Source organism: Salmo salar, chromosome 01, assembly GCF_965601325.2.
Source record: "Salmo salar chromosome 01, fSalSal1, whole genome shotgun sequence".
NCBI lineage: Eukaryota > Metazoa > Chordata > Actinopteri > Salmoniformes > Salmonidae > Salmo > Salmo salar.
Window position 1 is genome coordinate 77,900,412 of NC_138291.1, and position 15,633 is coordinate 77,916,044.

A 15,633-nucleotide genomic window follows, 5' to 3' on the forward strand; every position below is an offset into this window, starting at 1 on the left:
ACGGAATCAAACATTTCAAAGAGCATGGCTATCTGGACACTTATGGGTATAAATAGAACCTTCTATAGAGCTACACTGCAAATGTCACCTGACACGGAGCAGTACCTTGCTAGCTGCTTTTTCTTATGCAGGCACACACACACAAACACTACCCACCCACCATCCAGGCTGTGCCAGTATATGCAATTTCTCATCTAAACCCTAGAGGGCAGCAATGTCAGGAATGAGTCTAATTTCAATGACTGGGAAGGAAAACAACACAACATGCTCTGGAATGTGAAGGTTGCACATAAATGTTTTTTTGAATGTGATATAATTAATTTGTATTCCCTCTCCTCAGTGGTGAGCCAGGACTCCTCATTGGGCCTGCCAGGGTAGGTGGATATTAGCCAATCATATTTACCCTAAAGGGGTCATTGCCCCTGATTTAAAAAAAAAATATATATATATATATATATATATATAACCGTTCAAAATGTTGGTGTCACTTAAAAAAGACCTTGTTTTCCATGAAAACATACCTGAAATGAGTACCAAAATGAATAGGAAATATAGTCCAGATGTTGACCAGGTTATAAAGAATGATTTTTAATTGAAATAATAATTGTCATAACTTTTCTTTCATCAAAGAATCCTCTATTTGCAGCAATTACAGCCTTGCAGATCTTTGGCATTCTAGTTGTCAATTTGTTGAGGTAATCTGAAGCGATTTCACCCCATGCTTCCTGAAGCACCTCCCACAAGTTGGATTGACTTGATGGGCACTTCTTACATACCATACAGTCAAGCTGCTTCCACCACTGCTCAATAGGGTTGAGATCTGGTGACTGTGCTGGCCACTCCATTATAGACAGAATACCAGCTGACTGCTACTTCCCTTAATAGTTATTGCATAGTTTGGAGCTGTGCTTTGGGTCATTGTCCTGTTGTAGGAGGAAATTGGCTCCAATTTAAGCGCTGTCCACAGGGTTGCAAAATGGCATGGGGTTGCAAAATGGAGTGATGGCCTTCCTCCTTCAAGATCCCTTTTACCCTGTACAAATCTACCACTTTACCACCACCAAAGCACCCCCAGACCATCACATTGCCTCCACCATGCATGACAGATGGCGTCAAGCACTACTCCAGCATCTTCATTTTTTCGGCGTCTCACGAATGTTGTTCTTTGTGATCCGAACACCTCAAACTTAGATTCGTCTGTCCATAACACTTTTTTCCAATCTTCCTCTGTCTATTGTCTGTGTTCTTTTGCCCAACTTAATCTTTTCTTTTTATAGTCCAGTCTGAGATATGGCTTTTTCTTTGCAACTCTGCCTAGAAGGCCAGCATCCCGGAGTCGTGTTTTGCGGGTACTATTTAATGAAGCTGCCAGTTGAGGACTTGTGAGGCATCTGTTTCTCAAACTTAACACTCTAATGTACTTGTCCTCTTGCTCAGTTGTGCACCAGGGCCTCCCACTATTTCTATTCTGGTTAGAACCAGTTTGTGCTGTTCTGTGAAGGGAGTAGGACACAGCGTTGTACCAGTTCTTCAGTTTCTTGTCAATTTCTCGCATGGAACAGCCTTAATTTCTCAGAACAAGAATAGACTGTTTCAGTAGAAAGTTATTTTGTTTCTGGCCATTTTGAGCCTGTAATTGAACCCACAAATGCTGATGCTCCAGATACTCAACTAGTCTAAAGAAGGCCAGTTTTATTGCTTCTTTAATCAGAACGGTTTTCAGCTGTGCTAACATAATTGCAAAAGGGTTTTCTAATCAATTAGCCTTTTAAAATGATAAACTTGCTAACACAACATGCCATTGGAACACAGGAGTGATGGTTGCTGATAATGGGCCTACGCCTATGTAGATATTCCATAAAAAAAAATCAGCATTTTCCAGCAACAATAGTAATTTCTGTATTTCTGTCTACACTGTATTTCTGATCAATTTGACGTTATATTAAATGGACAAAAAAGTTGCTTTTCTTTCAAAAACAAGGGAATTTCTAAGTAACCCCAAACTTTTGAACGGTAGTGTATATAGCACCTGTCAAAGGTTTGGACACCTACTCATTCCAGGGTTGCTTTTAAAAGAAAACCATTTTCTACATTGTAGAATATTAGTGAAGACATCAAAACAATGACATAACACATGTAATCATGTTGTAACCAAAAAATTGTTAAACAAATCTAAATATATTTTATGTTTGAGATTCTTCAATGTAGTCACTCTTGGCATTCTCTCAACCAGCTTCATGAGGGAGTCACCTGGAATGCATTTCAATTAACAGGTGTGCCTTGTTAACTTAATTTGTGGAATTTTATTTTCTCCTTAATGCATTTGAGCCAATCAGTTGTGTTGTGACAAGGTAGGGGGGTATACAGAAGATAGCCCTATTTGGTAAAAGACCAAATCCATATTATGGCAAGAACTGCTCAAATAAGCAAAGAGAGATGACAGTTCAGCATTACTTTAAGACATGAAGCTCAGTCAATTCGGAAAATGTAAAGAACTTTGAAAGTTTCTTCAAGTGCAGTAACAAAAACCACCAAGCGCTATGATGAAACTGGCTCTCATGAGTACCGCCACAGGAAAGGAAGACCCAGAATTACCTCTGTTGCAGAGGATAAGTTCATTACTTTTAACTGCACCTCAGATTGCAGCCCAAATAAATGCTTCACAGAGTTTAAGTAACACACACATCTCAACATCAACTGTTTAGAGGAGACTGTGTTAATCAGGCCTTCATGGTTGAATTGCTGCAAAGAAACTACTACTAAAGGACACCAATAAGAAGAGACTTGCTTTGGCCAAGAAACACAAGCAATGGACATTAGACTGGTGGAGATCTGTCCTTTGGTCTGAGTCCAAATTTGAGATTTTTGGTTCCAACCGCTGTGTCTTTGTGAGACTGTCGTGGAAATTTAGTACTGAGAGATATTTGGTAATTTCTTCAAACAATCATCTTCATTTAATATCGATTAATTATTGCAATAATGAGGCTAGTTGATCCACCCCACCCTTGAGTGTTGGACCGAGTAACCTAACCTTTACACAAATGCAGAGTACTATATATAGCTGACACTAACAATGCTCAGTCATGGTTGGTTCACCCCCCCCCCATGCAGACCAAGGAGCATCATAAGCCACTCTGGCTTCATCCTGTCGGTATCGGCACGTGGGTTGTCTTCTTAACCCCACCCTGTTTTAGTTTCCCAGATTATCCCAACCAGGAAATTACCCCAATCTGGTGAGATTTATCAAAACAAAACAGGACAAACACCTTCATACATCGCTCAATACATTTCTATATATCACTCGGTGTGTAAACTTCAACCCAAAACCCTCAAAAGACTGATAATTCCCCCATTTTGACACGATTCACATAGTGACTGTGTAAAAACAATACTACAAATTTAAAATACAAATTACTTCCCTTAATAACTCCCAAAAAACATTTGTACCCATAACTTCATAGTAAAAATAGACTAGAGACAGGTCTATCCTTCTCGTGGTCCTATTAGTTATATAACTTCTCCGTAATTATCAGTATTATAAATTACCTTTTAAATCACCATCCAATGTCTCTCGGCATTCCAGTGAGGGCGATTAAACCACACTAGGAAGGTCAGAGGTTATTCAAACTCTTCAAATAAGTTTTACTTTCTCTATTAGACCAATTATCTAAACATTTCATACATTTCGTATCCCAGGTTTACACTAAGTTTCTTCAGTAAATTTTTTTTTAATCAAAATCATTTGCGTGTTCAAGTAAAACTGAGAAAATAAAAACTTGTGCCCCTGTTGGGGATCTTATCCCGATATCGGGATTCATTGTCAAGAGACCAGGGCGGGAAATTCAAAAACTGCAAGAATCTAATAATTTCAATTTCTCAAACAATCAACTATTTCTCACAATTTGAAAGATAAACATCTCCTAAATCCAACCACATTGTCCGATTTCAAAGAGGCTTTACGGCGAAAGCATAAAGTTAGGTTATGTTAGGAGAGTACATTGAAAATAGCTGTGTGTAATGTTTTGTCAATTCAAAGACAGGCGTCACCATAAGCGGATAACCAGCTAGAATTATGCACCAACCTTTGACAATCTTCCTCAGATGACACTCCTAAGACATTATGTTACACAATACATGCATTTTTTGTTCCATCAAGTTCATATTTATATCCAAAAACAGCATTTTACCGAAGCGGTGAAAATCAGATTTTTTTTCTTCTCTCAAATGCTTCCGGTGAACAACGTTACAAATCACAAAATTACTATTCGATAACATTGGTAAATTATATTATTGTCATTCAAATATTCATAGTTTAACATTTCGTAAATGCTACTGCAATGCCAGATTTCAAAATAACTTTACTGGGAAATCACAATTTGCAATAAACCGGGTGCTGTGCTAAGAACAATAGGCTAGGCTATACAGGTTAGCACCATCTTGTACCCATGTAATATCAAAATTACTATTGTCAATATTCCCTTACCTTTGATTCTCTTCATCCATTGGCAATTCCACGCATCCCAGGTCCACTGCAAATGTGGTTTCTTTCAACAAAGTTCATAATTGATGTCCAAATAACTCCAAGTTGTTCCATGTTGTTAGCGCTTCGGTAGGCTACTAAAAAGTAGCGGGGGGGGGGGGGGGGGGGAGTCACGGCGAAAAGTAAAAAAAATAATCTATTTACATTGTTCAAACATGTCAAACGTTGTTTAGCATCAATCTTTAGAGCCATTTTTAACGTGAAACATCAGTAATGTTTCAACCCGACCTCTCCTGTGTCTTGAAAAACGTCTTTGAAAAATGTATCGCATCACATGATTGCGCAGGTGCAGCCAATAATGAAGGGACGACATCCCAGGGAGGTCAACTTCTCTTCCTTGCCATCCGGTCTCTGTTCATCATAGACGCTTCAAACAACTTTATAAAGATCGTTGACATCTAGTGGAAGCCGTAGGAGTTGCGAAATGAATCCTTTCTCACTATGGTATCTATAAAACAATGACACTAAATAGTACAGTCACAAAATTCAAATTTTTTTTTGATCTATTTTTCACAGGTTTTTGCCTGCAATATGAGTTTTGTTATACTTACAGACACCATTCAAACTGTTTTAGAAAATTCAGAGTGTTTTCTATCCGAATGTGTTAATAATATGCATATCCTAGCTTCTGAGCTGGTGTAGGAGGCAGTTAAAAATGGGCACATATTTTTTTCAAAATTTCTCAATACTGCCCCCGAGCCCCAACAGGTTTTAAGATACCTCGGCACTAACACGTGTAAACCCTACTAAAACCAAATGAAATAGAACACTCACAATAAATCAAACATAGCGTATGTATGTATGTATGTATGTATGTATGTATGTATGTATGTATATATATATATATAGATATAGATATAGATATAGATATAGATGTGTAGATGATAGTGTAGATATGTATATATATATATATATATATATATATATATATATATATATATATATATAGATAGAAAAATAAGGTGTGGGTGGGTTTTTGAAACTATATGGTAAAAACAACAACAAAAATGGTCAGGCCTTATTTAACTCCTCTTTACATCCAGATACCTTTTTATAAAACTGCTGAATTTCACTATACTAATATCATAATCAGCAACCCTAAGGCTTTAACTACAAACAAAACATGATAATAGTAAGTCCATTGTACTCCCTCCCAATCACGGCTGGATGTGATGCAGCCTGGATATTCAATACTCATTTCAATCTACATTAAACCGATTTTATAATTTTAGAATACATTAACTTCATTCTCAAATTCACTGGTGTTACCGAACTATAAAACCAAGCAACAATAATCAGAAACTGTCAAATGTTTCTCATAGCTTTGCTTCAAATGTCCCACTGCCTGCTCGCTTTCAACCACAGCTAATCTATTTACAATCTCATGGCCCAATCCCTCTACTCATTATTTAACCGTGTATTGAAACCTCAGCTTTTCAAATGACTAAAATATCGCATCAAGGTGCTATAAAAAAAACTCCACTAACATATTACCATTCACATACTGCCAACACTCATTAAGTTGACATCATCCTCCTTATCAATATTATTCTGTTTTTAATACCAGCCTCTGCTGGATATTCCCTTTTTACTTCATACTCATTAAACGTCTATTTTAAGATTAACCTGTAATGCGCCAAATGTAGAAAATACATCAGCCAATTCTTAAATCAATTCAAATGTGAAATTCTTACTTATTTTACTTACTTTCCTTTGTTACCTTCACTAGTCTACATTTTTTTTCCATTAAACTCGCCCTCTACAATCTTAACTGTACACTACATCTGTTTTTCTGTCTAACGCTATGTTACCAGGTAAACACATATTTTTTTATTATAGTCAAAACAAACATAACTCAGGTTCTCAGGGAGGCCACTTTAATTACTCATCTCTTCCTCCCTTTCGTGAATTCAATAAATATATTTTAAAATAAAATAAAGTGTCTCGCGAGATTAAAACTCCTAGGGTTTTCCTGAGTTGCATTGTTCTCAAAACTCCCAAATATGTTCTCTTGTATCGCCGGTTGCACTTTACCATATAATACCTCGTGACCCTGCTCTACCACATAGTTTACTACCACATAGTTTACTACCACATAGTAGCTTCATCCTGTCATTATCTGCACGTGGGTTGTTGTCTTAACCCCACCCTGGCTTAGTTTCCCAGATGCAAGGGAGATTTAGAGACAATGAGGAATTGTTCTAAATTCCTGGCTCTCTCGGTTACACCCACCACATCTTGTCTTTGCAATGCAGTCTTTAGCTCATTTGTCAGCTCAAGCCATCTCTGGTGACCATATGCCCAGATTGGCTGCATGGAACTAGTGGAGATCATAAAAACACAGACACTAACAGGACAGAAATATCCTTCTGTTTATTAAGCATTAATTGCTAACTATTAATATCAAACAATTCAGGTAAATGTCATTTTTCTATCGCAAGACGCAAAGATTGGGTGAACGGATGATCTCCGCATATGTGGTTCCCACTGTTAACCATGAAGGAGGTGGTGTCAGGGTGCTTTGCTGGTGACACTGTCAGTGATTTATTTACAATTCAAGGCACACATAAAAAGCATGGCTACTACAGCATTCTGCAGCGATACGCCATTCCATCTGGTTTGCGTTTAGTAGGACTATAATTTGTTTTTCAATAGGACAATGACCCAATACACCTCCAGGCTGTGTAAGGGATATTTGACCAAGGAGTGTGATGCAGTGCTGCATCAGAAGACCTGGCCTAATCACCTGACCTCAACCCAATTGAGATGGTTTGGGATGAGTTGAACTGCAGAGTGAAGGAAAAGCAGCCAATAAGTGCTCAGCATATGTAGGAGGTCCTTCAAGACTGTTGGAAAAGCATTTCTCATGAAGCTGGTTGAGAGAATGCCAGGAGTGTGCAAAGCTGTCATCAAGGAAAAGGGTGGCTACTTTGAATAATATAAAATGTATTTTGATTTGTTAAACTTTTGGTTACTACATGATTCCATATGTGTTATTTCATATTTTTGATGTCTTCACTATTATTCTACAATGTAGAAAATAGTAAAAATAAAAAACCCTTGAAATGAGTTGGTGTGTACAAACATACGTGTGTACGTACAGTGGCAAAGTATATGAACCCTTTGGAAATACCTTGAGTTCTGCATAAATTGGTCATAAAATCTGATCTTCATCTAGGTCACAACAATAGACAATCTGCTTAAACTAATAAAACACAAACAATCATACATTTTCATGCCTTTATTGAGCACACCGTGTAAACATTCACAGTGCAGGGTGGGAAACGTTTGTGAACCGCCCTCGGTCATACCACAGCATCTCAATCGGATTGAGGTCAAGACTCTGACTGGGCCACTTCAGAAGGCATATTTTCTTCTGTTGAAGCCATTCTGTTGTTGATTTACTTCTGTTTTGGGTCGTTGTCCTGTTGCATCACCCAACTTCGGTTGAGCTTCAATTGGCGGACAGATACACTAACATTCTCCTGCAAAATGTCTTGATAAACTTGGGAATTCATTTTTCCGTCAATGATTTTTTTTTTTATTTCACCTTTTTATTTAACCAGGTAGGCTAGTTGAGAACAAGTTCTCATTTGCAACTGCGACCTGGCCAAGATAAAGCGTAGCAATTTGACACATACAACAACAGTTACACATGGAATAAACAAAACATACAAAAAACAAAGGTCTATATACAGTGAGTGCAAATGAGGTAAGTTAAGGCAATAAATAGGCCATGGTGGCGAAGTAATTACAATATAGCAATTAAACACTGGAATGGTGAATGTGCAAGTAGAGATACTGGGGTGCAAAGGAGCAGGATGGATAGATAAATACTGTATGGGGAGGAGGTAGGCAGATAGATGGGCTGTTTACAGATGGGCTATGTACAGGTGCAGTGATCCGTGAGCTGCTCTGACAGCTGGTTCTTAAAGCTAGTGAGGGAGATATGAGTCTCCAGCTTCAGATTTTTCATTGGCAGCAGAGAACTGTAAGGAAAGGCGGCCAAAGGAGGAATTGGCTTTGGGGGTGACCAGTGAGATATACCTGCTGGAGCGCATGCTACGAGTGGGTGCTGCTATGGTGACCAGTGAGCTGAGATAAGGCGGGGCTTTACCCAGCAGAGACTTGTAGATAACCTGTAGCCAGTGGGTTTGGCGACGAGTATGAAGCGAGGGCCAACCAACGAGAGCGTACAGGTCGCAATGGTGGGTAGTATATGGGGCTTTGGTGACAAAACGGATGGCACTGTGATAGACTGCATCCAGTTTGTTGAGTAGAGTGTTGGAGGCTATTTTATAGATGACATCACCGAAGTCGAGGATCGGTAGGATGGTCAGTTTTACGAGGGTGTGTTTGGCAGCATGAGTGAAGGATGCTTTGTTGCGATATAGGAAGCCAATTCTAGGTTTAATTTTGGATTGGAGATGCTTAATGTGAGTCTGGAAGGAGAGTTTACAGTCTAACCAGACACCCAGGTATTTGTAGTTGTCCACGTGTTCTAAGTCAGAGCCGTCCAGAGTAGTGATGCTGGACGGGCGAGCAGGTGCGGGCAGTGATCGATTGAATTGCATGCATTTAGTTTTACCTGCGTTTAAGAGCAGTTGGAGGCCACGGAAGGAGAGTTGTATGGCATTGAAGCTCATCTGGAGGTTAGTTAACAGTGTCCAAAGAGGGGCCAGAAGTATACAGAATGGTGTCGTCTGCGTAGAGGTGGATCAGAGAATCACCAGCAGCAAGAGCAACATCATTGATGTATACAGAGAAGAGTCGGCCCGAGAATTGAACCCTGTGGCACACCCATAGACTGCCAGAGGTCCGGACAATCATAGCAAGCTGTCCAGGCCCTGAGGCAGCAAAGCAGCCCCAAACCATAATGCTCCCTCCACCATACTTTACAGTTGGGATGAGGTTTTGATGTTGGTGTTCTGAGCTCTTTTTTTTTCTCCACACATAGTGTTGTGTGTTCCTTACAAACAACTCCACTGCAGTTTCATCTGTCCACAGAATATTTTGCCCGTAGCACTGTGGAACATCCAGGTGCACTTTTGCAAACTTCAGACGTGCAGCAATGTGTTTTTTGGGGGGGACATCAGGTGCTTCTTCCCATGAACACCATTCTTAAGTGTTTTGGGTATCGTGGACTCGTCAATAGAGATGTTAGCATGTTCCAGAGATTTCTGCAAGTCTTTCGCTGACACTAGGTTTCTTCTTAACCTCATTGAGCATTCTGCGCAATGCTCTTGCAGTCATCTTTGCAGGACGGCCACTCCTAGGGAGAGTAGCAACAGTGCTGTACTTTCTCCATTTTTATAGACAATTTGTCTTACCGTGGACTGATCAAGTCTTTTAGAGATACTTTTGTAACCCTTTCCAGCTTTATGCAAGTCAACAATTCTAAGATCTTTGTTTGAGGCATGGTTCACATCAGGCAATGCTTCTTGTGAATAGCAAACTCAAATGTATTAGTTATTAGTTTAAGCACACTGTTTATTGTAACTTAGATGAAGATCAGATAAAATTTGACCAAATTTATGCAGAAATCCAGGTAATTCCAAAGGGTTCACATACTTTCTTTTTTTTGGATGGATTGGTGTGAATGTATGCATACCTTTTGGATTTCTTTGTGTGTAACATGACATCTGTGTGGGACGTAAGTGATGTCTTTTTCCTATTCGGTCTCACTTTCCTTCAGGTCCTTGTGTGCGTCTCTCTGGGTTGGAAACGTGACCACTGAGATTGCTGAGAAACACCTGTTGGACCTCTTTCAAACCTATGGGGAGATAGACAGCATACGAGTTATCCACGAGCGGTTCTGTGCCTTTGTCAACTTCAAGAACGCCAACATGGCATCGCGGGCCATGGAGAAACTCAACGTGAGTGGCCTTCTGTGACATCAGATGCTGTGGCCTCTTTTCTGTTTTGTATATTGTAGGTTTTGTTAACTTTTTCTTGACATTTTATTTTATCTTTTCGGATTCTTACAAAAATGCACAAAGTATTTTCTATTGATCTTAATGTATTTGTATTTTGTGGGTGTATGTGTATTCCCCCACAGGGCTACTGTATAGAGAACACAAGGTTGGTGGTTCGCTACCCAGACCGTAACACCCAGAGGGTTCTGCCAATCCCCCTCAAGAGTAGCCCCTCCGCATCGCAACAGGCAGCTGCTGCTACTTGGTAAGGAACCACACCCCTTATAAGGCTGAGATATGCAAAAGGTAAAACGGTGCCACTGGTTGCCCCAGGTGCATTTATTGCTTTTGTTTTGTTTTTGAAAAGGAGATGAGCATCCAGTAACGTAATAAAATGTGGAAGACAGATTTTCAGTTGAATGCATTGTTGTACAACTGACTAGGTATCCCCCTTTCCCTTTCTTTGTGGTAATACCGCAAACAGATGTGGCTGTTTCACTGCAACTTTAACCTGTTGGGGCTACAGGTTAGCAATGAACCCCGAGTCGGGATTGCTAACAAGGCTGGAAATTCAAAACATCAAAAATCTAATAATTTCAATTTCTCAAACAATCAACTATTTTACACAATTTAAAAGATAAACATCTCCTTAATCTAACCACATTGTTCGATTTTCAAAGAGGCTTTACGGCAAAAGCATAAAGTTAGATTATGTTAGGACAGTACATAGCCACAAAAGTACAAACACCCATTTTCAATTCAAGGTCAGGCGTCACCAAAAGCAGAAACCAGCTAGAATTATGCACTAACCTTTGTCAATCTCCATCAGATGACACTCCTAGGACATTATGTTATACAATACATGCATTTTTTGTTCCATCAAGTTCATATTTATATCCAAAAACAGCATTTTACAGTAGCGTGAAATTCAGATTTTTTTCTTCTCTGAAATGCTTCCGGTGAACATAACAAAATTACTATTCGAAAACATTGGTAAATTATAATATTGTCATTCAAAGAATAATATATTATCATCTCGTAATTGCTACCGAATGGCCAGATCTCAAAATAACTTTACTGGGAAATCACATTTTGCAATAAACGGGGTGCTATGCTAAGAACAATAAGCTATGCTATACAGTTAGCATCATCTAATATCGATAATAACATTGTAAATATCCCCTTACCTTTGATTATCTCCATCAGAAGGCACTGCCAGGAATCCCAGGTCTGGAACAAATGTGGTTTCTTTTGACAAAGTTCATAATTTATGTCCAAATAACACCAAGTAGTTAGCGTTCATTATGCTCCCACAAAACGTGGTGGGGGGGGGGGGGGGGGGGTGTAAAATCACGCCGAAAAGCAAAAAAAAACGAGTAAATAATCTATTTACGTTCGTTCAAACATGTCAAACGTTGTTTAGCATTAATCTTTTCGTCCATTTTTAACGTTAAACATCAGTAATATTTTCACACAACCTATCCTATGTCTAGATAAACAATAGATGACAAACTCACGCTTCTCAGATTTATGCGCAGGCGCAAAAAAATGAAGTGATGACATGTCAACTTCCTTGCATTCTAATTTGCTCTCTGTTTATCATAGACGCTTCAAACAACTTTATAAAGATCGTTGACATCTAGTGGAAGCCGTAGGTGTTGCGAAATGAATCCTTTCTCACTATGGTATCTATAAAACAATGACACTAAATAGTACAGTCACAAAATTCAATTTTTTTTTGATCTATTTTTCACAGGTTTTTGCCTGCAATATGAGTTTTGTTATACTTACAGACACCATTCAAACTGTTTTAGAAAATTCAGAGTGTTTTCTATCCGAATGTGTTAATAATATGCATATCCTAGCTTCTGAGTTGGTGTAGGAGGCAGTTAAAAATGGGCACATATTTTTTTCAAAATTTCTCAATACTGCCCCCGAGCCCCAACAGGTTTTAAGGGATAATTCATAATCCAAGTTTTTGCCTATTTCAACACCCTAGGTAAATCAAGAATAAGCTAAAACTTTGAAAAGGTGGAATAGTTATTCTTTAAAAAAAAATTAAAAAAATCTATAACCCGAAATGGAAATCATTTGGTGATGAGCGTACTTGAAAATGTGTGTAATTTCATCCCAAAATCACCTCTACATAACATTCCAACCTTTTTGCCCCTTTTCCAGTCCCAGACGTCGTGGCCCAGTGAACGGAGATGAGTGTTACTTCTGGAGGACCACTGGCTGCCATTTTGGGGACAAGTGTCGCTACAAACACATTTCCGAACAGAGGGGCAAAGACAGGAAGCCCTGGCAGCCCTGAGCACAGTTTCCTTCCCACCTCTGGGCTTTTATAGAAACTGGAACCCCATTACGAACACTGACTGAGCCGAAGGACTATTATATTGGGCCATGTTCTCCCCCCAAGGACAGCAGGAGAACTGTTGTTATGGAGAACAATGTTAAGACTAATAAAATGGTGGACACCATGATTGAGTGGACACCATCATTAATCTAAGAGCATATTATGACTAATAATGCACCAATTAACAGCCGTCCCCCTTGACCACAGCTCGGCGTTTAGGCTCATCATGGGAACCAACCTCAAAAGCTTGAAGCCTTAAAACCTTACCAGCCTTAAAGTTAGCATCAGTTAGCCTTACAGCTAGCATCCGTTAGCCTAGCCAGTCATGGCTTCTCTGAGTCTAGTTCAAGGCTTAGATGAAGAATGGTGTCATACATTGTCAAGATTCTCTAGGAGAAGGGCTCCTTTCTCTGCTTTGGTGAAGGTAACCAACTGAACAATTTTCTATGACCTCTCTGTCCTATCATTTATCTGATTTGAGTCTTGCTCCTGGGAAAGTGAAAATGGGTGCTGTTTCTCTAGTAAGGGCAAGCTGCAGTCTCGGTCCCTTCAGCGCTGGCTATGCTATGCTAATCTACAGCCACTACTGTCTGGGGTTTGTGGCCTGTGCTGTCCTTGTCCTCCTTCTCTCATTTCCCAACTACATCTCTCTTCCCGTGCCAATACCGCCAGAACGGACCAGGCCCTCCACACCAAAGGAGGCCCAGAAGCCATGCAGCAGATTCACCCTGACGTTTCAGTTCCTCCCTAAAAGAATGGTGCCTCCCTTCCACTCTGACTTGGTGCTTAGTAACCTTCCTCATAATAGTATAATGTTCATTAGGCACCAAATGTGAGAAAACAAACACAGGGAGGGACTACCTGGATTTCTCCAAAAAGAAATGTTCCATTTCCAAACATTTTCCTTGGCATGCCCTAATGAACATGACCCAGTGTTTGATCTACACTGGGCTAGGGATCTGTGCTATTGGCCTTAGCTGTGTGGTCCATTGCAATGTGCTTTCGCCCATAGGGAAGATCTAAAGAGAGGGTGGGGAAGAGAGCAGTACCACCAAATTCCATAGAAGGTAACTTGTTCTTCAGTGTATTAATGCATGTTTCTATTTTTCTTTTTACCACTGTACCCGATGGCAAACCACTTAAATGCACACTCTGAATCTGTTGGGTGATTTTTGACGATGAGAATTGACACCTACTTTTCTATGCGTTTGTCAAGGTTTGAGTAATTGTAGTTATTTAGTAAGCTAGTTTTTAAAACATCTGGGAAATAAGCCTCTTGTTTTTAGAATGAACCAAATAGATTTTTCTTGCTGTTTCCATCTACCATCTATTCTCTAGACCAAGCACCCTCTTTGTCCTATGAAGGGACAGAATCACTGAATTTACACTGTATTCGGAGGGTATTCAGACCCCTTGACTTTTTCCACATTTTGTTACGTTACAGCTTTATTCTTAAATTGATTAGATTGAGTGAAAAAAAACAATCTACACACAATACCGCATAATGACAAAGTGAAAACAGGTTTTTAGAATTTTTTTGAAACCGATATCTTATTTCCATTAGTATTCACAAGGGGAGGTTCTGCTTTTCTGTGGTTGCCTTGTTTCCAGCCTCGTAGAGATTGGTGAAAGCAAACAGAACTTCATATTGGGGAAAAAGTCACATGAGAAACCACGAGAACATTACCTTTTAAACGACTCCAAGAAGTGTATTTGTTTTTTTGTTTAGTGACCCCAAGAACACAGTATTCACTCATTTGGGGCAATGCATGTTTAATAATTTTGATAGAAAGTAACAATTTAAGTATTTCTGTCCATTTCTCGAGCCCCTATTTCAGGAGAAAGTGTTTACTTTATGATATACGCCCCAAAATCGGTATACGCACCAAACTGTTTAACTCAAGCACTGTAATCTGTTTATGCTAAATCTACCAAATATTGTGTGTTAAACTATTCTGCACTGCCAAAGAGTCCTTTGTAAGTCATACATTTATTTGAATCATTTCAGCCTCTCAATGTCTTTATTTTTCTGTTTTTGTCTTGCCGTTATGGTGTATGTTAACCAGTGGTGTCATCACGCACACACCCTATTCTATTCACTGTGTTCATGGAACGGCTGTCATATTCTATTACATATTCTGCACTTTAGTGGTTATTTATCCATTTTTATATAATATGGTTAGGCAGACCTTTGAACGTTGTGTGTGTAGAGGTACAGTGATTCAGAGAAACAATTGGAACATCTTCTGAAGCTGAATCGAGACTGCAGCTCATGGTTAAAAACACACGGATGACTGATAGCGGGTGATTCTGGTTCCTCTAGGTTTCTGCCTTTTCTAGGGAGTTTTTCCTAGCCATCGTGCTTCTTCATCTGCATTGCTTGCTGTTTGGGGTTTTAGGCTGGGTTTATGTATAGCACTTTGGGACATCTGGTGATGTAAAAAGGGCTTTATAAATACATTTGAGTGGTGTGTAGTTTAGCTTTCTTACCACCAGGGGGCATAATGGCATCTATTAAAACTAAACTCAACCCAAATAGAAAGTGTGGCATTTGTAGCTGGATTGTAAATGTTATTTTCCAGAATAGGTATTGAGATTTTAGTTTTGCTCCATTAACTAGCAGTAATTGCAGAGCTTGATCATCACACGCAATGAAGCTTGTGTGTGTCAGTCACTTACTTGTATGTGAGCGAGATGGAAGCTGACAGTGGTTAGTATTTGCATGGAGGATCGATGGATGGTGTGTGTCACAGAATCTTGTAGTGGTGGATGATCAATGAGGTAGGGAGAACCACTCTAACCAAGGGGAGAAGGATAGACGT

At 39.4% G+C, this 15,633-nt stretch overlaps 1 protein-coding gene across 3 annotated transcripts in view; it reads left to right on the plus strand.

The window, feature by feature from the left end:
* zgc:123010 (RRM_SF domain-containing protein) overlaps nt 1-14,813 on the plus strand; it is a 63,434-nt gene extending 48,621 nt beyond the window's left edge. For all 3 annotated transcript variants that reach the window (XM_014214846.3, XM_014214864.3, XM_014214854.3), the window contains exons 12-15: nt 341-374; nt 10,236-10,416; nt 10,599-10,720; nt 12,634-14,813. In XM_014214846.3, the coding sequence (XP_014070321.2) occupies nt 341-374; nt 10,236-10,416; nt 10,599-10,720; nt 12,634-12,769 (473 nt within the window). In that variant the 3' untranslated portion in view covers nt 12,770-14,813. The remainder of the gene's footprint in view (nt 1-340; nt 375-10,235; nt 10,417-10,598; nt 10,721-12,633) is intronic.
* The last annotated feature ends 820 nt before the right edge of the window (nt 14,814-15,633 follow it).